Here is a 22,977-nt window from a genome sequence, read left to right as displayed (position 1 = left end):
ACCTGAGATGGCCACGTCCACAGGTTTGAGACCCGCCCCCTTCCTGTACACACCACCATATTGGTACTGTCAAGAGGCTCTAGGGTCGGGGAAGGTTTAGGGTGCAGAAAAGCCATGGTACCCTTACCTGTGGTTGGGAGGGGGATTGTTTTTATAGTGTAATGATCATTAAGATTTTTTTTTTTTATATGTTCATTTTAGTTATTTTATTGTACTCAGTAGGACATTAGTGCAGGTTTTTATTAATGTGTATAGTTTTTTTATTCTATGATATTAATTTAATTTTTTATTGCCTTTAGTTTTATGCGTATTTGCGCTTCACATTAAGGGATGATCCAAATAGGAGTTCTACAGTGTTGTAAAATGTGACTTACAGCGGAGACTACAATGTGGCATAATGGCACATGGGTCACTAGACCATGGCATAATGTGACCTACTGGGGGTACTACAGTGTGCCATAATGTGACCTGGTGGGGGCACTACAGTGTGGCATAATGTGACTTACAACAGAGACTACAGTCACAATGGAACCTACTCGGGGCACTAGACCATGGCATAATGTGACCAACTGTGGGCACTACAACATGGTATAATGTGACCTGTTGCGGGCATTACAGTGTGGCATAATGTGACCCACTGGGAGTATTACAGATTGGTATAATGTGACCTACTGGGTGCATTACAGCATGGCATAATGTGACCTGTTGGGGGCATTACAGCGTGGCATAATGTAATATACTGAGGGTTGTACAGTGTAGCATAATGTGACTTACACCGGAGACTACAGTCAGGGCTGGTTCTACCCATAGGCTGGTTATGCAGCCAAGTAGGGCGCCACATACAGGAGGGTGTCCTGACCCGGCTGCGGCTAGCGACATGCAGGTCAGGCTGGTGGATGGCAGACTGTGTCACTGTGACACAGCTGCCTGCAATTCTATTACTAGAGGCTGGCTGGAGCTATATCGTGGCTACAACTCCCTCGGTATCTATGGACAGGTTGGCAAGGCGACGTGATGTCACATCGCACTCACAGTGCGCAAAAAAGGCTGGGACTGGCCAGCCTGGATATCTGCAGCAATCATTGAAGAGGAGTCCCGGACCTGAAGACTCAGAGAATGCGGGCGCACCACACTCCGAGAGCCTCTCTATGTGTGTGTGTATATATATATATATATATATATAGTATACATATATACACACACAGTAGATACAGCAGAGAGGCTATTGGGAGTGTGGCACTGCCTGAACTCACTGAGTGTGTGACCACCAGGCATGGCTTTTCCCATGGAACCACGCCCCATTAGGTTTTTGGGCGCGCGCTTAGTACCTCTGAGGGCACTGACATTTTTCTTTTGCTTACCTCAAAGAATCATCTCAGGCCGGCCCTGGCTGTAAGAATATAATATTTGGTCCAATATATATTAGATCCTAAACCAACAATAAAACTCCCTATTTCTGTCCTACACTAATATGTATGTACTCTATAACACTGAAATGCAGTTGAAAGGAATATTTACCTTTGTTCACAGGAGCCACTTGTGTTATCAGAAATAAATTCTCAGCCAGTCAGTTCTGGAATGACTGCAGGAAATACAAAGTAACAGCTTTCCAGTACATTGGGGAGATACTCCGATATCTGTGTAACACTCCTAAGGTATGGATAATATCATAGACTTTGACTGCTTTGCAAACTTCATTGGTATGAGACATATATTAATACTGTATGATTACTTTTTGCATTCGACTTGCCATAAAGTTAATTTACCATTCCCTCTTTCTTATTCAGCCTCTTGCCAGCCTGGCAATTCAGTATAGGCAACCACCATATCCACCACTTCACTGAGAGACAATTAACAATAGACCTGATTCATAGATGGACACTAATGCGATTGCAGTTGTGATTTCGCACTGAAGCAGCTGGGAAAATATGCTAATAGTTGCAAAGCTTACCCGAGCATAAGGATGCCCACTGCCGCCTTCTCATATGTGTACGACGTCACTTACCTGTGTAAATATCGATAACATCGACAAACATCAAGCAGCCATCTTGCCTTTGTGGCAGGTCTGACCAGCTGTGTACAGTGCAGCTCTCCTAACGCAGAGGGATCTCATGCTGCATATGTAGTCGCAATGGCTAATTTATACACGCCAATGTAACGACGTTTAAACGGTAAGATACACCTGCGTTTTTATGACCACCCCCCTTTACCTTCCCAAAACGCTGACTACCTGTCACTAACTTTGCGAATGGGTTCTCTGTGTATGAGTATTTGCAAGACAATCGCAGCACATGCGCAGTGCAGCTTATACACATGCGTAACAATCGCTCGTTCTGCATAAAAATCATCATTGCACCTGTCTCTGAATCAGGCCCAATGTTCCTTCATTATTAGATACTACTACTAAAAATCATTCATTATTGTATTATAGAAAAATATGAGATTCCACATTCACATGCCTTTGTGTTACTGCCGGCCAAACATTCAGCAAACTCGCTGATCAAATCTTATCACTAACAGATTTTTAAAATGCCTTAGATAGAATTGTGGTTCAACCGTTAATAGGTAAAAACTATCCTATTGAAAATTGTTGACCATCTGAATGTTAGGTCAGTGTTATTATACCACATACACAAATCTCTCCACACACAACATTGGGCAAAATTTTATGAACATTTTCGGCTTGTGCATGAAACTAAGTATATTTGCTCATACGTAGTGTTGTATGCATCTATGTGGCCAGACCAACCCCCCATCCGTATGTCTGGCTTTATAGCCTTTATCAGTGTGCACTTGCAGCAGCCTTGTCCTTGGTACAAAGATAGTTCAACATTGCATACTGTAGTCCACAATTCCATTCACACATCCTCACTGACCTCTATTTTTTTTTTTTTTTTTTTTTAATCTTGGAAAGTTTTGTTGTTACATAATCAAACATCCTTAAAAGACAAATCAACACGTGTTTCAAGAACTGCACACATCATGAGTGCTGGCTTCTTCTATATGATGCCTAACTAACACCTGCTAGATTCCAGAAGAGCTTTAGAGCAATATAATCGTTTGTAGCTTATAACATCCATTTTCATTGATGTAGCGATAGAAATGTTGGATCCACTAATACTAAAGGAGCATACACACTAGACGATATGCTCCCTGAGCGATATCGTCTAGTGTGTCCCTGGCAGACACTCAATGTCGTTCATGACATTGAGCACACCCGCTGAACGATATAATTAACAATATCGTTCAGTGCCTGGCTCTCTCCCCCATTCCCCAACATGCAGCAACCTGCCAATATCGTCAGGTTGGCCTGCATGTTTGCCCAATGAACGACAATGTCGAACGACCCGCGGGAACGCGCATCGTCGTTATCGTCCATTGTTTTGGTGTAAAAAATGGACGATATAGTGAACAACTGAACAATAACGATATCGTTATCGGTCAGTCGTCCACTTTATCGCCCAGTGTGTACGCACCATAACATTTAAAATTTGTGTGCATGATTGAGAACAAAGACCACTTTTTCTGGTCTAATACAGATTGTACTTAAAAATTAGATGCTGTATGTTGTTTGTTTCTTTTATGTATGTTCACAATACATTTTTATTAACTTGTGCAGATAGTTACTATGGGTTGGGTATGGGATGCCGGCGCTTGGGATCCCGGCGGTCAGAATCCCGATGCCAGCATCCCGACCAGGTTACAATCCCGACGTGGAGAGGTGAGTATCCTAACCTAACCCCTAACCCTACTCCTAACTCTCCCTCCCTAGTGCCTAAACCTAACCCTCCTCCCTTAGTACCTAACCCTAACCCTCATCCTAGTGCCTAACCCTAAGCACTAACCAGGGTTGGACTAGCCCACAGGGGTACTTTAGAAATTCCTGGGGGGGCCCCACTGCCTGTGGGCCCATCCCCTCTTCTAAGAGTCAGATTTCAGACCTCAAATTATAGATTGTTACTCTATAAGTTGGCTAGTTACCTAGTGGAGCAGGACCACTGATCAGTGTGGGGTTTGGTTCCCTTCTATAGAAACTGCACCAAGGTTTGCCTAATGGTTAGCCAAGCATTTGTGGTAGCTGACCACACCCCCTCTGGTGGAGGACCAAACCCCTTAAGCATGGGCCCCTTAAGCATGGGCCGCTATCACTGCATTCCCCCAGTTGGCCCCTCATGCCCCAGTATGACACTACCCCTAACCCTCCCCCTGCTTACCTTCGGGATGCCGGCACCAGGATTCTGAGAGTTGTTGGGCACCAGTATTCTAAGTGCCGTCACTCGGCACGTCAGGATACTGAATGTATCCCATTACTACATAAGTTGTTACCTCTTTACTACATGAGTTCCTTTGAATGTTCTTATTTTGCATTGTTTTATGAGAGAAATGTATACTAAGTGAAGGGGAGATCTTAAAGTGACTATAATGCGTAGCAGGATTGTCACTGTTTTCACCCTGCACTCCTCAAACCTGATCCACAGTCCCAAACAGTAATTTAAGATATGTATGAAATGAATAGGGATTGCCGCTGTAATTAAATCTCCTTTACCTTGACCAGTTTTTAGTACTTTACATTCACTAAATTCTTAAATTACGTATTTGCTGAGAAAGAAGAGAAACACCCCAGTTCATCCAAAGCAGACAAAGACCCATAATTAAGTATATAATTAATATATATAATCAGATAGGAACACAATGTAAACTTTCATAAAACTGTCATGCAATGCTCAATTCTCATATTAAAAGGGAACTTTTCACCTATTTAAAATCCTTATGGAGTCTAAAAATGTATAAAGTCCATAATAATATACATAGTCCACAAAATTTCTAAAAAAAGACAAATAATATAGTTGTTTTCAAGGAAGAAGACCATTGTAAACAGGCAAGCCCTCCATTAGACCCTCTCCAAACAGCACAACTTCCTGAACTGAAAGTTCCAAGGCTGGTTATGGATTTAGGAATGGGGACCAATACCATTTTTTTTTTAATACTGTACTTTCTGCACTATAAGGCGCAGTCTCAATTATGGGGTCTATTTCTGTACTTGACCCATACATAAGGTGCACCGTATTATAAGACGCATGCTAAAACTGTAAAAAAAGGTAACGGAAGCAAAACATCGAGTTTGGTGGAACTTTATTCTACTAGGTATTTAACAATACACTCAAATTATTTTTTAATCAATCTTCTCCCACAAATCCATCAAACTCCTCATCTTCTGTGTCTGAATTGAACAGCTGGGCAATTTCTCGTAAGCATGTCTCTTCACTGGTGCCATTTTCTGGGGTCATCGCAGTGTACGTAATACGTAGTATACATATTATGTCCCGGTGTCAGCAGGAAATGGTCCGACAGTCAATCAAGCGAAGCGCTTACCAAAGTCGCACAACAACATTCTTACAGATTTTGGAACTCAGTGCACACATAAGGTGCACCAGATAATAAGGCGCATGGCCTATTTTTTGCAAAAATTTAAGGCTATTAGGTGCGCCTTATAGTCCGAAAAATACGGTAATTTAAGTGCTTTTAACCCTACGAAGCCTCCACAGATCATAGTAAGCTGTGCAGTGTTTCTCTCAAAATCGCCTGCCTCAGGCAGATGTATTTATTTTGGGAATGTTGATTTTGGAATTGATTTTAATCCCATTTTCAATCTGACGGTTAGTAAATGACGGAATCCTGTAGTGGTCTATGTGAAAGTATCAATATTTTGTAGATGTTCAATTTGTTTGGGATTTGGTTTTATATTCGATTTTGACTTTAGTACACCTCTGACTTGCAAAATAGGAATGAAAATCACCTACAAATACACCACCAAAAGTGATCTTTAGTAAATATACTCATTAGTCTTGAACATCTATTCATGAAACACAGATCCTTGGTGAATTGATGGAATGCAGTCTCATGAATACTGGAATTGTAAACATGTTGATTCCATCTGTGGGAATTTCAAATGTGCACTTTACCATACCAGGTATTAATGCTGTGACCAGTATGTCTGCCTTCCTTTTTGTTCCATATCCAATTCATAGTTTTTAGGATACAAAACCACAATTTAATCCAATCTGCACCATTTCTCCATTTTCTAGAAGGACAATGACAAAGATCACTGTGTGCGAATTGCTGTGGGGAATGGGCTCCGACCTGATATCTGGAAAGAGTTTATCCATCGTTTTGGTGATATCAAATTATGTGAATTTTATGCAGCAACAGAGGCAAATGCTTTCTTCTTCAACTACACTAGAAAAGCAGGAGCAATTGGCAGATCTAATATGTTCTTTAAGGTATACAGTGCTGCAAAACTTTGTAGACTGATTCATAATTTGACATGTTGGAACAAGAATAGTTGTGTTACTAGACAACAAAAAGCTGTGTGATTCCATTATCAGTGCTTCATGTCTTTTGCCTGTTATATTACGCTATGAGATTGGTCCTCATTATATCCTACTGACCCATCATCTACTACACACTGGACCTCATTCAGAGACGGTCGTTGCAGCCGCACGGTCGTACGCCACAGATGTTCGCTAAACTGCGCATGCGTAAAGTTCGCAATGCGCGTGCACAAACTAGCCGCTACGATCAGAAATTTCTCTCTCCTTGAACACAGCCAGGTCGGTAGTTTGAGTGACAGATTGAGGCGTTTGTGGGTGGTAACAGGGGAAGGTGCTTGAAAACGGGGGAGTGGAGATCCGAACGCAGGCGTGCCTAATTATGCGAACGGCGTTTTATGGGAGTGCATAATTAACAAAGTAGTGTCATGGCACACGTGACATGGGAGGTTTATACACTGACATGATCGTAGAGCTTAAGAGAGGGTATGTTCAACCTTAAGCTCTATGACCAGTTCCGATGGTTCCCAATGGTCTCGATTAATCCTTATATGCCCGGAGATGACGTGTAATGCGTACGGGAAGGGGGCGTTTTTTTTGTCTTACGGCCGCATCCTCCCCTTGGTCGGCCAGCTACCGATCCGATCTTAGGGACGCAACATGCGAGTGCATCATTTGCATATCCGGCACCTTTTCCCGTACGACCGTGCGGCCGCAACGACCGACTCTGAATGAGGTCCACAGTCCTTATAGCAGCCTTGTACTGATCATCGTGCCTGATATATATTCTAATATTCTCTGAAATAAGTGTAAAAATAACATAAATAAATACTTACATAATATTATGCAAACTACTTTGTAAATTCAAAAAACTAATTGTGTTTTTATGTGATACATTAAGCAATGTGTTTCTTTATGTACAGTAGCCTTAACTCGACCTATGCGTAAAAAAAAAAAAATTACTATAGTACTCTTCAGTATGTAGGTTGTGAGAAGAATGGTTGATTAGTTTATGCTGGATCTAGCAGCTGACTTGTCAGTTACCATTGGATGCAATTTAAGCTATATCACTACTGTTAATAGCAGGAACCTGCCGATGTAAAAACTTAAATAAACATAATATAAATGGTGAAAAGAAAATGAAAATTGTGGTCAGTATGGATTAGGTCTAGTGGAGTGTACCAGCAGAATATTGAGGGGTCAGGTCCAAAACTTACACAGTGGCTATGTAGTAGACATATAAGACCTTCTATTGAGACCAAAAACACAGTAAATCCTCCAAATATGTCTGTTTTTGGAGGATTACCCCATTTTTGGGTATCGGGGCTATTTACATGGTGGATAATACAGCAAATGTCTGAGATATCTGCAGCTGTATTTACCACCTTTTTGTATTCAAATTCAGTCCCGATACAGTACAATGCAATGATGCCCCATTTACCAGGTTCCAAAAATCTGAGCTTTTTTTATCTTGGCCATTAGCTAATGTCATGTTTAAATGGTGTTCGCTTATTGTAGACTATGAATCCTTGTGTGGCAATTGCACATGCGCGGTCTACTGGCCTCTCATGCGCGGTAACCCAGCAGGTTTCCAGTCTGGAAGTAAAGTAATCAAGTAAGCGATCATTTTACTCTTGAGACATTGTATCTAGTACTTGAAAAAAAGCCCTGCATCTACTGTACTTCTGGATAAATAGCCCTGCATCTACTGTACTTCTGGATAAATAGCCCTGCATCTACTTCTTGAGAAATGCAATGTTAACGGTACATTTCATAAGTGTGATAAATGGCTGAACTGTATTTGAAAAAGTATGAATAAAAGTGTGTGTATGTATGATGCAGTCATCTCAAATTAGAGTCATTATTGATTTTTGGAATTTAAGAATTGATAAACTTAAACTGTGATCATTTCCATGATGTAAGAACTTTAATAGATTTGATAAGTCTTCTATCTTTATGTTTTAAGTAAATTAGCAGTGATCAACAAACCTGCAATAGTTTTGGAAAAATAGACATTTTCATTAGTTTGCTTTTAAGGTTTCAATTAAGAAATTAGATTATAAAGTGTTTCTAATAAGAGTTAGTGAAGGGTATATTTACTAAAGTGCGGGTATATAGAAGTGGAGATGTTGCCCATAGCAACCAATCAGATTCTGCTTATCATTTATCTAGTACCTGTAAGAAGATAATAGCTAGAATTTAATTGTTTATATGGCCAACATCTTCACTTCTATAAACCTGCACTTTAGTAAATATACTCATAAGGTCTCAAAAATATAGCCACATTTCTGTCTACTGAGATGAACAAATACCCACATTGTTTAAGTAATAATGGTAGTCATTGTGCCACTAATAAGAGGATATTTCTGTGTATTGTAGCCGTGCTGGTGCTGTAATGTCACAATCATTTAAGCATTAGTGTTATAAAGGGTGTAGTATTCAGAATGTCAACATGGACATTAGGTCAATAGGCAATATGTTGACATTTACAAATGTTTAAAGGAAAAAGAGAAAAGAAAACTCTGTTTGTGGGGGCACTCTGATAAAAATTATTTAAACTTTATTAGGATCTCATCATAGATCAAAAAGGACTAACCACAATAAACATATAAATACAGACAAACATACAACATAATGAACAAATAATAACCCACTTGATATGTATAGCTCTCCTGGGATCAGGATTAAAGACCAAATCAAGTAGGATAGTGACTTAGAGTATTAGAGGCAGGTGGAGGATGCAAGTCACTTTGTCTTATAAGTAGATTAAATCGTCATAGTACTCTTCTGTGCTATTGCCGAAAATGGTAAAAAATTATTATAACAAACCAATCACAATCCATACTGTCTGCTATTTAGAAATTCAAAAAAGTTTTTTATCTCATAAGTACAAAATAGACTGTGTGGGAAAACCCATCTACGTGACAGTATAGTGATGAAAAGCACCTGTATATTACCATGAAGCGATAATCTGCTTTTAATCACATGCCCGTCGGCAGAGGTGGTCAATGAGAGTTACCCTCTTCAAATACAGATGATGCACAGAATTCCCTGCATCTGCTGTCAGCTCCCAGAAACGGAGCTGATGAGAGTACAGAAAGAATAATATAGATAAAGGGAAATAGACAGCGATTTTGTCTATCACATTACATTGCATATATTCCTCCAGTATACGTAATTATCTGTACCTAATCCTCTAATGAAAGAAACTCTCAGTTCTCAGGTCACTTAAAAAACATCAATATTGTGGAGTAATATATTAATTCTCCATTACTCGTGGGTGAAATATATTAATGAGCATATTTACATCTAATAATCCAGACTTCAATAGATACTGATTATTAATACATGATAGAGGAGAAAAAAATATCACTGCAATCCCCTCTCCCTGTGTTTGTAACAATTTTGCAAGAAACAATATCTGTTGATTATCCAATGCAATTCAAAAGAAAGAATAAGAGAAAAGGGAGGAGAGAATTGTCCCCACCTGTAACTCTTATCAAAAAAGGTCAATACACAGCAAATATGTCCTAATCATATGTCTTATTGTGACATGAATTATGCCCCATTTTGTATATAAGAATGACATAGACTATGCTGGTACATCAATAACCAGACAGAAGTACAACAGGAGTAAAAGAAAAATTGAAAAAAGAAAGTCTCAGTTCCATGCACAATCCTACCAAACCATCTGGACATGTGCAATCAATATTGCAGTGAATGTCCAAGTAGTAAGGAGGCTGCCCTACTTAGAGACTAAAGCTGGCCACACATCTAAAGATTATCTGTCCAACCAGCCAACTTGTTGATTGGTTGGAATGAAAATCTGGTAAGGATGAAAGCAAATGGCAATCAGGAATTTGCTCCCAAATGCCAGAAAAAGGACAAAAACTGGTGTTTGAACAAATTGTTTAGATCAAACATTTAACAAACTTTTCTGACGAACATTTTCATCTGTTTTATGGCATTTAGGAGCAAATTGCTGATCAACAGTTACTCCCATCCGTTACCAGATTTTCATTCCAACCAATTAACAAGTTGGCTGGTTGGATGTAAGTTGGTCTAGTGTGTGGCCAGCTATAGACTCACAATCCTCTATTGGCAGATAAGGGGGAGCGATTCCCTTGGTGAGGACAAACCTCACTATCTGTACAGGATCATAATGGAGAAAAAGAGAAATTGTACTTTACCAGCTGACAGCCCTGCCTGTGCTAGACCGGGTAAAGGGGATTCTGTTCGCGTGAAATTCAATGCACTGTAAACATCCGTCAGTGCACTCTCCTCACATGGACAACGCGCGTTTCACCCTGCGGCTTCATCAAGGTCCGTGATGTCAACATTTAACATATCGACAACAGACAATATTGCATATGTTAACTTAACCCCAAACCTACCCTTACTGTAAAAGTAATGTAAAAATGTACTGTCAACATTCTGGTGTTGATATGTTAAATGCACATGTCAACATTAGTGAATGTCAACATTTTTTTGTTGACCTTATATCCATATCGACATTCTGACTCTCGAAATTCTGACTGGATACTGTAGTAAATCAATTATAGAAAAAAAATGAATGAACGATTTCTCTTGGCACTGTGCCGGAAACGTGGGAGCTAGGCAGCAGAGCTTAGCAATAAGATCAGTTTAGCTGTCATCTTGAACATACAGGATTAAGGGGAAATTCAATTAGGTGGGATTATCTCACACCCACATGTGAGGGGGCCAATTTGTCATTGCAACTGCATGTAAAAGCCAGCAATGGCATCAGAACTTGCCCCCTCGTGGCTTGGACTTGTGCATAAACTATTTGAGATATTCATGTTACAATGAATGTTTCTAATCATTGCTTCATGTATAAATTTGATAGTAATCCAAAGAAGTGACACTGAATATTCATAGAATGATATTGAATATTTTTTGTCTTTCAGTTCTTGCGCCCTTTTGAACTGATCAAATACAATGTGGAAAAGGATGAACCGATGCGAGATGCGTCAGGGTACTGCATCCCAGTGCCAAGAGGTAAGATGTATGTAATAATCTTATGCAGCATAAATGCTTTAGGGTTACTTACTGTATGAAATTGGTATTAGTACAGACATGACCTTCCGGTCCCTCTGCTTGCCTGCACCCTCTCCTATTATGTCTGCTGTGCTGCTGAACGCTGCTGATCGTTCAGCAAAGCAAGACACCCCACCCAGCGGCTGCAAAGATTAGCAGTCGCTGGGAAAAAGTAAATTAACCCCCCCACCCACACCCCCCTAGTGTACCTGGTGCCTGAAATCGGTCTCAAATTGAAAGTCACGATGTTTACGATGTTCCGATGGTTGTTCCGATGTTCCAATGTTCGGAAAAAAAATGAATAAAAATTTCTGAAATCATTTTGGATAAGTTAAAATAGATCTTCCTCACCTAATTCACTCATAAAAAACCCAGACAATTTTGGAGCAGTTTTTAGAAAAAAAAAATCATCAGTTAAGTGATTAATAAGTCCCAACTTTTGTTCAGCTACAGTATTTCAGATTCTGGAATTTATTTTACACTCATACTCTTGTTCTCTCACACATATTTCCACCTGAATTGTGAAACTGTTTCTGTGCAATTGACAGACATTTTTCAAAGCTCATATTCTCTCCTTGCAACTCCTCAATCACAGCATGTACATGGTAAAGTTCTTTCTCCAAAACCTCATTTTGTTCTGTTTCATGCAGAATTTCCTCTAGAATTATATTTATTTCGGCAAGACACTCTGAAGTTGCTCTGGAAGTAGCCAAGTTGGGCTGGAACATTGTATTTACTTCTCAAACTTGTTTGAAGACAAACAATATCCATGTTTTTTTTTCATCACTGTCTCACTGAACATGATTCTGCAGCATAAGGAGATATTCCTCTTTTTCCCCAGAGCATTCATGACTTTGACAATCTCTCTCTAATTCATACTCTGCAAGTTTTGCTTGTGTGGACACAACCAAAGAATTGTGCACCAGAGCTAATTCTGACACTTTTTCTTGAGTGTACGCTGTGTCACTTTGATATCCCTTTATATATTCTTTTAATGCATCCACTTCTCAAGGAGTGCGGACATAACTATCATGATGTCTGGTGCTGAAAGACAAGTCAGTTGTCACTTGCAAGGAATGGTTATGTAATACAGGCAGTTGGGGTGCCTCCTGTCAAAATACCGACAGTGGCATCCCGATGGTCGGTATTCCGATAGGGGTCAGGTAAGTATACTTACCCTCCCCCCTTCTCCCCCTAACCCTCCCTTCTTGTAGCCTAACCCTACACTCCCCACCCCCAGCCCTAACTCTGTTAGTGCCTAAACCTAAGTCTCCCCCCTTTGACCCTAAATCTAACCCTCCCTCCTTAGTGCCTAACCGTAACCCCTCCCCAGTGGTGCCTAACCCTAACCCCCCCTAGAGGTGCCTAACCCTAACCTCCCCCCAAAACCTAATGCTAACACTGCTTTGCTGCCTAAACCTAACACTCTCCCCTGCGGCTAACAGCTAAGACGCCCCTGACCTACCTCGTTCGGGCTGGCATTTGTCTGTATTCCGGCACCAGGATTAAAATAGGTGTCAGTATTTTGACGCCTATCTTAAGTCCTGTGTCAGGCTTCCACCGTCGGGATTCAGACCGGCGGCATGCCGTCCGCTAGTCTGCTAACTACATCCCAAATGCAATGCTGACAGTGTCATTTGGACCAAGAAGACCTAACTCACACAGTCTCCTTTCAGCCACAATGCCCCCTTGGCTGTTTCTGTAAGTGCCATATACACTGCTTCAGTAGTAGATAAGGCAACAGTAGGCTCTTTCCTGCTTGCAAAGCTGATGACTGCACCTGCCAAAGTAAATAGGTATCCAGTGTAGGAATGCCTATTGTCTTCATCCAATCCCCAGGCAGCATTACAAAATTCTTGTAACTCCAAAGTTACAGTTTTTACGACATTTAGCTTTAAGGAGTGTGTACACTTTAAATATCTGATGATGCGTTTAACGACATCCAAAGTTCTCTTCCAGGATTGATTGCAAATTAGCTTACACAGCTGACAACATGGGTGATTTCTGGATGTGTGCCAATGCTTGCATACATTAAAGTCCTAAAGGCACTTTGACAAGGAACTCCTCTCATGTCCTCTATCTTTGCCTCCATTGTTGGACACATAGGGGGGAATGCAGTTAGCTGCAGATTTTGCTGCATGGCTAATTACCCATGGCCAGCAATTCAACTAGCGGTTATTTCACAGTGGTGGCTTTTTCCTTGCAGATTCAAGACCTGTGTGGAAAAATCCATGAGAAAAAGGCACCATTGGGGTTTAACACGCAGGGAAACCCATTTATTAAACCCTTGATTTACCGCACAGGGAAAATGTTATTTTATTGAATAACATTTCCCCCCTTGGCACTGGTTTTTAGCCCCTCCATGGTAAACCCCACAGCTAATTGAATTCATCCCCATTGCATTTGAGATTTTACGCTTTTGTCAATTGGTGTTCTGAATGGATAAGCGCCATTCAAAAGTAGATGAGCATTGCTTCAATGTACTCTTGTTTATAGTAACAGTTCCAGCATGCAAGTTTTGTAGAATTCTCAGACCAAGCCGTTGGTGTGCTGGCCCAAAGTCTTTTAGTCTGAACTTTAAACTCAGCAATAATTTGTCATCGGCTTTTGGCTATTTGGTTTTCCTGACCTGCAAGCAATAGATCATCTACATATATCATTATGATGAATAAGATTTTCTCTCTCCATCTGTAATACAGTGATCAGTCTTGAATGAACAAAGTTAATTTCTATATATTCATTACATGTCTAACTTGATCTACCAGCAACAGCTACTTTGTTTTAGCCCATACAATGTTCTCTTTAAAAGAAAACCAGCCCACCGCTGCCAGCAGTGCTGATATAGAGTACACTGCAGTGATGTGTGGTCAGGTGAGGCAGGTTTGCAGAGCCTTCCCTGTCATACTCAGGTATACTCTAATTTTTTCTTATCATTTTTATAGTCAAAACTTTGAAGAAAATATTATAAATATCTTTTTTGTATCATTCTAATAATTTTTATAGTCAAGACTTTGAAGTAAAAAGTCTATGGCTGGCGAGGCACTGCCTCCCCTGTCAATATTTTCCACACATCCCTGATCAAAACTCACCAAATTTCAAGCACTATATACTGCTGCTCCTTTGTATAATGCCCACATGAACCCTCGTGTTCATATATGTATGTTTAAGTCTGGCTCTGATACTAGTCAGTGCCTTCCCAGCCATTTGCCTGGCTGGGGAAGCACCGCACATCACTGGACACTGTCAGCCTCACTATGTAATGCAGTGCTCCTTGTAGGAGATGCTAAGGGTCACAGTTTCTGTATTTGAGGATGGAGGAGAGAAGCCACACGTGCGCAGTAGCGCACTTCAATCAGGGTCGGAATTCACTTCCGTGATGCACCTCCTTCTCCTGGATACAGAGTACCAGAGGGAGAAGCAATGCAAAGCACACTTTCCTCTCAACATTTACTTCACATTCTTCTTTTTTTATTACTTAGTTTCATTTTTCAGATTGACTAACAAGTATTGCAGTTTATTGGTGATATCCAGAGACACTGAGGAGAAGGACATTTAGTCAAATCGTCTCCTATTGCCAGTAAGATAATTTTGTGATTGGACATCTAATTGTTAATGATTCATATTACAAACCTAGCTAATATGATATCCTTTATGTCACTTTCAGTTAACTTTTTAGCTTATAGTATGGAATATGACAAGGTCTAAAGTGCTGATAAATGATGGCTATCTAGCTTTACTACTTATCAGCTTATCTATAGACAGGGTCGAATTAAGGTCTGTGGAGGCCCCTGGGCAACAAACATGTGGGGGCCCCTGTTAAATGTGGATGAACTGGGGATATGCGCAATGGGAACTTTATGCAGAGCCCACAGTTGTGGTGCCCCTTATGCAGTGCACCCAGTAGTAGTGCTCCTAATGCAGTGCCCCTTATGCAATACCGACATTAGTAGTGCCCCCAGTAGTAATGCCCCCTTTGATAGTGCCCCCAGTAGTAATGCCCCCAGTAGTAGTTCCCTCAGTCCTAATGCCCCCAGATGTAGTGCCCCAATAGTAATGCCCCCTGTAGTAGTGCCCTCTGTATAAATGCCCCCAGTAGTAATGCTCCTGTATAAATGCCCCCAATAGTAATGCTGCCTCTGTAGTAGTGCCCCCTGCAGTAGTGCCGCAGTAGTAATGGCCCGCCCCCAAGTAGTAGAGCCAGCAATAGTAATGCCCCCAGTAGTAGTGCTCCCAGTAGTAGTGCTCCAATAGTAATGCCCCCAGTAGTAAAGCCGTTTGCACAAAAAAAACCAACCTAATACTGTACTTACCTTAAGCCCTGCCATCCGGTCCGCTTAGCTGCTCCTCTGCACTATGGGAGAGACGTCATGATGTCTCTCCCATAGTGCACTGTGGGAGCTGGAAGCCGGTGAGGGGAGGGAGCCGGGAGCCCACTGGTTACAAAATCTCAGCGGGCGCCTGGCAAATGGAGCCTCCCTGTGACACTGGGCTGAGGTGGGCCACTTTAACCCTGATGGTTGTGGAAGCCCTTGAAATGTGGGGGCCCAGGGACAACCGCCCCTGTTCGCCCCCCCGTTAATCCGGCCCTGTCTATAGATAAATTGTTCTCACCTGGTAATGCATACTCACTCCTGCTTGACTAGTTACTGATGTTTAAGGTATCTCCACTATGAATCCAGAGAGACAATATTTTGGGATGGGCACAGGATGCCGACACTCGGGATACCGGCAGTCATAATCCTGATGCCGGCATCCCAACAGGGTTAGGATACCGACACCTGTCGGTCGGTATCCTAACTCTGTCCCTCTCCCCACCCTAACCATCCCTGGTGCCTGAACCTAGCCACCCCCAGTGCCAAAACCTAACCTCCCCCTCCCCACACCATAACCCTCCCCCTAGAGCCTAACCCTCCCCTTAACCCCGCTACTTACCTTCGTGTTGGGATTCCGGCGCCACCATTCTGACCGCTGAAATCCCCATGGTCGGGATATTGACCGTATCTCATTATTTTTAATTGCCTCCAGGAACTTCTGAGTTGCCTCTTGCTCATTCCTTTAATATTCCTTTGCTCATGTCCCTAAAAAGGGAATACAATCGCTGGTGATGTGGCACAGGGCATTGCTGCAATGCCCATCTGCACACATATCAGTCAGTTATTGCAGCCCCTACAGCACAAGCTTTCTTCAGCACCTCTATGCAGTGCGAGGCAACTTTTGCGATGTAGATGGATGCGATTTTCCATTTTTCAATAGCAAATCACGTGCATCGTGCTAAATTGGCATTCATAGTGACATTCAACATCAGAGCTGTAGTGATTAACTCCCCCTACTAGAGTTGAGCAACCTCTTAGCTAGATTGATGTAGTGGCTGCATGGTGAAGCCAATTTTCAGGAGTCAGGTTATTTACAAATTAGTCAACAGCATGTGAATAATTTTCTCGTATAAATTAGGTTTATATTGTAATGAAATGATTTAATTATATCTAGAATTCCTGTAAAAGTGGAAAGTTAATGACTCTTCGTATGATTCTCTAATTCAAAGACCAACTGCAAGAGAAATTAACCCACTTATTTCAAGAACATATAAATTATGTAAGAAACCTATCTAGAGATCGGACTGTGTATCACGCAGATGTAAGGACTTTTTTAGTTAGATGCAACTTCTAATGCTGGCCATACTTGCTGCAATTATCGGGACGATCTGCCCGATATGGGTGGATCGCCGTGATAATTGTAGCGTGGGGGGGGGCGACCGAGCATTAAATATTGCTCAGTCGGGCATGCTGGATTGTCCAGCATGCCCGTCCGATGCGATATTACCCGGTAAACTGTCGGCCGCATCGGGCAGTGTATGCCCAACGCAGCCGACAGACAGACATTTCCTACGGAAGGAACAGGGAAATGTCTCCTCCCCCGGGGGCGGAGCGTGGATGTCGGGCTATACACTGTGAGATTTCTCTCACAGTGTATGCCGCGGACATCTGCGGCTGGCAGACGGCCACATAAAATGTCTGTCGGTCTGACAGACATTTTATCTGGCAGTGTATGCCCAGCATAAGAAGTTGTGTTGGGCAGATTAATTTAGCTACTAAAATATTTATAGATTCATTTTAGCTATACTCGTATCAGAACAACATTGTCCCTGATCTGTTCAATCTATTTAAAATGGTTAAAAATCACTTACTGTAACAACACATCATGTGGAAAACTGTATTCCATGGAATAGGCAAGTTAATATCTAATGGAGAGTTTTACTTAGCAACTTTTGTTAGTAATTGGAGATCTCTGAAATGATTGTAGATAAGGCCCCCATACATCAGCAATCTGAAAACCACAATTGAGCAATTTGAAGATTTATTGCCTGATTTTAGGATTTCCCAATCTAGCAATCTGCGCCCATACATTACAGATCTTTTTCAGTGATTTGCAGATCGATTGCAGCAAACACAGATCTGCCAATCTTGAAAGGCCCATCATTTTACTGGTAATGGTCTGCAAATCTGCTGATCATGGCCATACACTAGCAATCTACAGCCCGAATTGATCTGTGAAATTCAACATGTTGGTCAATATCGATCGATTGCAGCAAACACAGATCTGCCAATCTTGAAAGGCCCATCATTTTACTAGTAAAGGCCCCCATACATCAGCAATCGATTGTGGCAATCCTGCAATTTGCAATTGATTGTGTATAAAAATCTGCAATGTATGGGCTTCACAGATCACAGATTTGCAACCAAAAAGTGATTGGAATTGTTAAATCAGATTGTCAAACATGTTGGATTTCAGAGATCGATTGGGGCTGTAAATTGCTAGTGTATGGACATGATCAGCAGATTTGTAGACCGTTTCTAGCAAAATGATGGGCCTTTCAAGATTGGAAGATCTGTGTTTGCTGCAATCAAACTGCAAATCACTGAAACAGATCTATAGTGTATGGGCGCAGATTGCTAGATTGGGAATCCTAAAATCGGGCAAATTAATCTTCAAATTGTTCAATTGTGATTTTCAGATTACTGATGTATGGGGGCCTTAACAGTCTGCAAATTTGCTGATCATGGGCCTGATTCAGAGCCACTCGTAAGCGGCCGCTCGTTCGCTCCGAGCGATGTTTGCCCAACTGCGCATGCGTACGGATCGTAATACGCATGCGCGAACCAGTCAGTGCGGCCGAAATTCATGTGCTCGCAAAATAACGAATGCCTGATAATTTGAGTGACAGAATGAGGCGTATGTGGGTGGTAACAGGGGAAGGTGCTTGAAAACGGGGAGTGGAGATCCGATCGCAGGCGTGCTTAAAGGTCAAAACGGGCGTTTTATGGGTGTGCATAATTAAAACTGCAGCGTCATTCACCACGTCACTGGGTTATTAAATAGCCAGAACTGCTCGCAAAATTGTGGTAGCAAAAACCAGCCACAAGAATAGCGAGCAGTTCATACGCTGTTCGATGTACTCGATTAATCTAATAAATAGCGGATATGACATATGATGCGAGCGGCAAGGGGGGCGTATTTTTCAAAATTACAACCGCAAGTTTTGCTCGCTCGTTCAAACTTAGAGGCGTGAACAGACCGCAATTAGCGAACGGTTCATTTGAATAGCAACCCCTTGTTTTAGAACGAACGACCGCAAATAGCGAGCGGCTCTGAATGAGGGCCCATGTCCATACACTAGCAATCTACAGCCCCAATCGATCTGTGATATCGAACATGTTGGACAATCTGATTTAACAATTCCAATCACTTTTTGGTTGCAATCTGCGATCTGTGAAGCCCATACATTGCAGATTTTAAAAGACAATTGATTGCAAATTGCAGAATTGCCACAAACGATTGCTGATGTATGGGGTCCTTTACACCATACTGTTTGCTCAGAAGAACAAAGTGTTCTTACAACTATGTACAACTAGACAATATCACAGCCCTGTAAATCAGTAAATCTATACATTTGCATTCCTACACAATCAGCTGAAGTATAATCTCATATGACCTTTGCATCTATATCCTACATATCACATTTATTTTCTTTCAATTAAAGAGTATTCAACCTGCAGGATGTTAAGGCCCCCATACATCAGCAATCGATTGTGGCAATTCTGCAATTTGCAATCGATTGTGTATAAAAATCTCCAATGTATGGGCTTTCTCAGAGTGCAACCAAAAAGTGATTGGAATTGTTAAATCAGATCGTCCAACATGTTGGATTTCACAGATCAATTGGGGCTGTAGATTGCTAGTCTGTGGACAAGATCGGCAGATTTGCAGACCGTTAAGGCCCCCATACATCTGCAATCGATTGTGGCAATTCTGCAATTTTCAATCGATTGTGTATAAAAATCTGCAATGTATGGGCTTCACAGATCGCAGATTGCACCAAAAAGTGATTGGAATTGTTAAATCAGATTGTCAAACATGTTGGATTTCACAGATAGATTGGGGCTGTAAATTGCTAGTATATGGACATGATCAGCAGATTTGCAGACCGTTTCTAGCAAAATGATGGGCCTTTCAAGATTGGAAGATCTGTGTTTGCTGCAATCAAACTGCAAATCACTGAAACAGATCTATAGTGTATGGGTGCAGATTGCTAGATTGGGAATCCTAAAATCCGGCAAATAAATCTTCAAATTGTTCAATTGTGATTTTCAGATTGCTGATGTACGGGGGCCTTAACAGTCTGCAAATTTGCTGATCATGTCCATACACTAGCAATCTACAGCCCCAATCGATCTGTGATATCGAACATGTTGGACAATCTGATTTAACAATTCCAATCACTTTTTGGTTGCGATCTGTGAAGCCCATACATTGCAGATTTTAAAAGACAATCGATTGCAAATTGCAGAATTGCCACAAATGATTGCTGATGTATGGGGACCTTTACACCGTACTGTTTGCTCAGAAGAACAAAGTGTTCTTACAACTATGTACAACTGGACAATATCACAGCCCCGTAAATCAATAAATCTATAGATTTGCATTCCTACACAATCAGCTGAAGTATAATCTCCTATGACCTTTGCATCTATATCCTACATATCACATTTATTTTCTTTCAATTAAAGAGTATTCTACCTGCAGGATGTTAAGGCCCCCATACATCACCAATCAATTGTGGCAATTCTGCAATTTGCAATCGATTGTGTATAAAAATCTCCAATGTATGGGCTTTCTCAGATTGCAACCAAAAAGTGATTGGAATTGTTAAATCAGATCATCCAACATGTTGGATTTCACAGATCGATTGGGGCTGTAAATTGCTAGTGTATGGACATGGGCCCTCATTCAGAGCCACTCGCTATTTGCGGTCGTTCGTTCTAAAACAAGGGGTGGCTATTCAAATGAACCGTTCGCTGTTTGCAGTCTGTTCACGCCTCTAGGTCTGAACGAGCGAACAAAACTTGCGTTCGTTTTTTGGAAAAATACGCCCCCTGGCCGCTCGCATCCTACGTCATGTCCGCTATTTATTAGATAAATCGAGTACATCGACCAGGGTATGAACTGCTCGCTATTCTTGTGGTTGGTGTTTCCTACCACAGTTTTGCGAGCAGTTCTGGCTATAAAAGAACCCAGTGACGTGGTCAATGACGCTGCTGTTTTAAATATGCACACCCATAAAACGCCCGTTTTGACCTTTAAGCACGCCTGCGATCGGATCTCCACTCCCCGTTTTCAAGCACCTTCCCCTGTTACCACCCACATACGCCTCTTTCTGTCACTCAAATTATCAGGCATTCGCTATTTTGCGAGCACATGAATTTCGGCCGCACTGAGTGGTTCGCGCATGCGTATAACGATCCGTACGCATGCGCAGTTGGGCAAACATCGCTCGGAGCGAACGAGCAGCCACTTGCGTCCGGCTCTGAATCAGGGCCATGATCAGCAGATTTGCAGACCGTTACTAGTAAAATGATGGGCCTTTCAAGATTGGCAGATCTGTGTTTGCTGCAATCGATCTGCAAATTACTGAAAAAGCTCTGTAATGTATGGGCGCAGATTGCCGGATTGGGAAATCCTAAAATCGGGCAATAAATCTTCAAATTGTTCAATTGTGGTTTTCAGATTGCTGATGTATGGGGGCCTTTTAGTCAACCACCTAAAATTCTCCCAATGTAGACAATTGATATTTAATCAACTCTGTCAAATAAGTAATGAGACTCGTAAATTAAGAAAGAAAAATGAAATAAACTAATTTATAAATTGCATTTCTTGTAGGAAATATTCAGATCAGTGGACTACACATTGTTTATAGATTTGATCATGATTAACGTGACAGTATTTGTATTTCAAAATAAGCGCTACTGATATTTGTGCAAGGGTGTCGCCTCAAAACTACTAGCCAGCCGCTAAATAATCTATAATAAAGTGATATGGAGAATACATGTTCACGGCACTCCCTCCAGCACCATGAACCTAGACGCAGGTTGTGAATATGACCCTACTGCTAACACCATATACACACCATACCCAGACACTCTCACGTAGGGATCTATTTATTCAAAGTAGGGATGAGCGGGTTCGGATTTCTGAAATCCGAACCCCCCCGAGCCCCCCCGATCCGAGTCGGATCCGAGTCAGGTTCGAGTTTTCCCGTCTGAAATCGAGGCAAAACGTCATCATCCCGCTGTCGGATTCTCGCAGGTTTTGGATTCAATAAAAGGTCCCCGCGTCGGCGCCATTTTTCACTCCGGCTGTGGACAGTTAAGAGGGAGGGTGGGAGTTGTACTGCTGTTGTTGTCCATAGGGGCTTTGTCCACTCCAAAGTCCATAGGGGATGGCTAGCTAGGCTGTGTTGTGCAGTGTCCCATAAAGGCTGTAGTCCTAAAGGGGTGCTATAGTGTTATGCAGGGGGTGCTCTGTCCATAAAGGGTGCTGCCCCCAAGTGCAAAAAAATATATATTTTTCTGTTTGCGTGCGCTGTAGCCGTACGTGCATCAACAAAGTAGCGCCAAGCGTGTGCCTGTGTCATAAGTAAAGGGCCAGCTGGCTCGTCTGTTGAAGGGTGGTGTAACCCCCAAAGTGCCTAAAAAAATATATATTTTTTCTGTTTGTGACTAGTGTGCGCTGTAGCCGAAAACGTAGCGCCAAGCGTATGCCTGTGTCATAAATAAAGGGCCGGCAGGCTCATCTGATGAAGGGTGGTGTAACCCCCAAAGTGCGCTAAAAAAAAAAATATATATAGTTTGTTGTGTTTGTGACTTGTGTGCACAGTAGCCGCACGTGCATCAACAAAGCAGCGCCAAGCGTGCGCCTGTGTCATAAGTAAAGGGCCGAATGGCTCGTCTGTTGAAGGGTGGTGTAACTCCAAAATTGCACTCCAAAAAAAAAATATTTTTCTGTGTTTGTGACTTGTGTGCGCTGTAGCTGCACGTGCATCAACAAAGTAGCACCAAGCGTATGCCTGTGTCATAAATAAAGGGCCAGCTGGCTCGTCTGTTGCCTGAAAAAAATTTAATTTATTTTTTTGTGTTTGTGACTTGTGTGTGCTATAGCCACACGTGCATCAACAAAGTAGCACCAAGCGTGCGCCTGTGTCAGAAGTAAAGGGCCGACTGGCTTGTCTGTTGAAGGGTGGTGTAACCCCAAAGTG

The 22,977-nt window shown here is 41.8% G+C and overlaps 1 protein-coding gene across 1 annotated transcript in view; it reads left to right on the top strand.

Annotated features, from left to right (window-relative positions):
- LOC148540389 (long-chain fatty acid transport protein 2-like) overlaps positions 1-22,977 on the top strand; it is a 114,399-nt gene that overhangs the window by 51,634 nt on the left and 39,788 nt on the right. The window contains exons 4-6 of the mRNA XM_088443625.1: positions 1,531-1,655; positions 6,087-6,281; positions 11,258-11,348. Coding sequence (XP_088299751.1) covers positions 1,531-1,655; positions 6,087-6,281; positions 11,258-11,348 — 411 coding nt within the window. The remainder of the gene's footprint in view (positions 1-1,530; positions 1,656-6,086; positions 6,282-11,257; positions 11,349-22,977) is intronic.

Source organism: Taudactylus pleione, unplaced genomic scaffold (genome assembly GCF_031769625.1).
Source record: "Taudactylus pleione unplaced genomic scaffold, aTauple2 ptg000019l, whole genome shotgun sequence".
In the NCBI taxonomy this organism is placed as follows: domain Eukaryota; kingdom Metazoa; phylum Chordata; class Amphibia; order Anura; family Myobatrachidae; genus Taudactylus; species Taudactylus pleione.
Note: the sequence above shows the minus strand (reverse complement) of the source record. Positions and strands in the feature narration are given on the sequence as shown.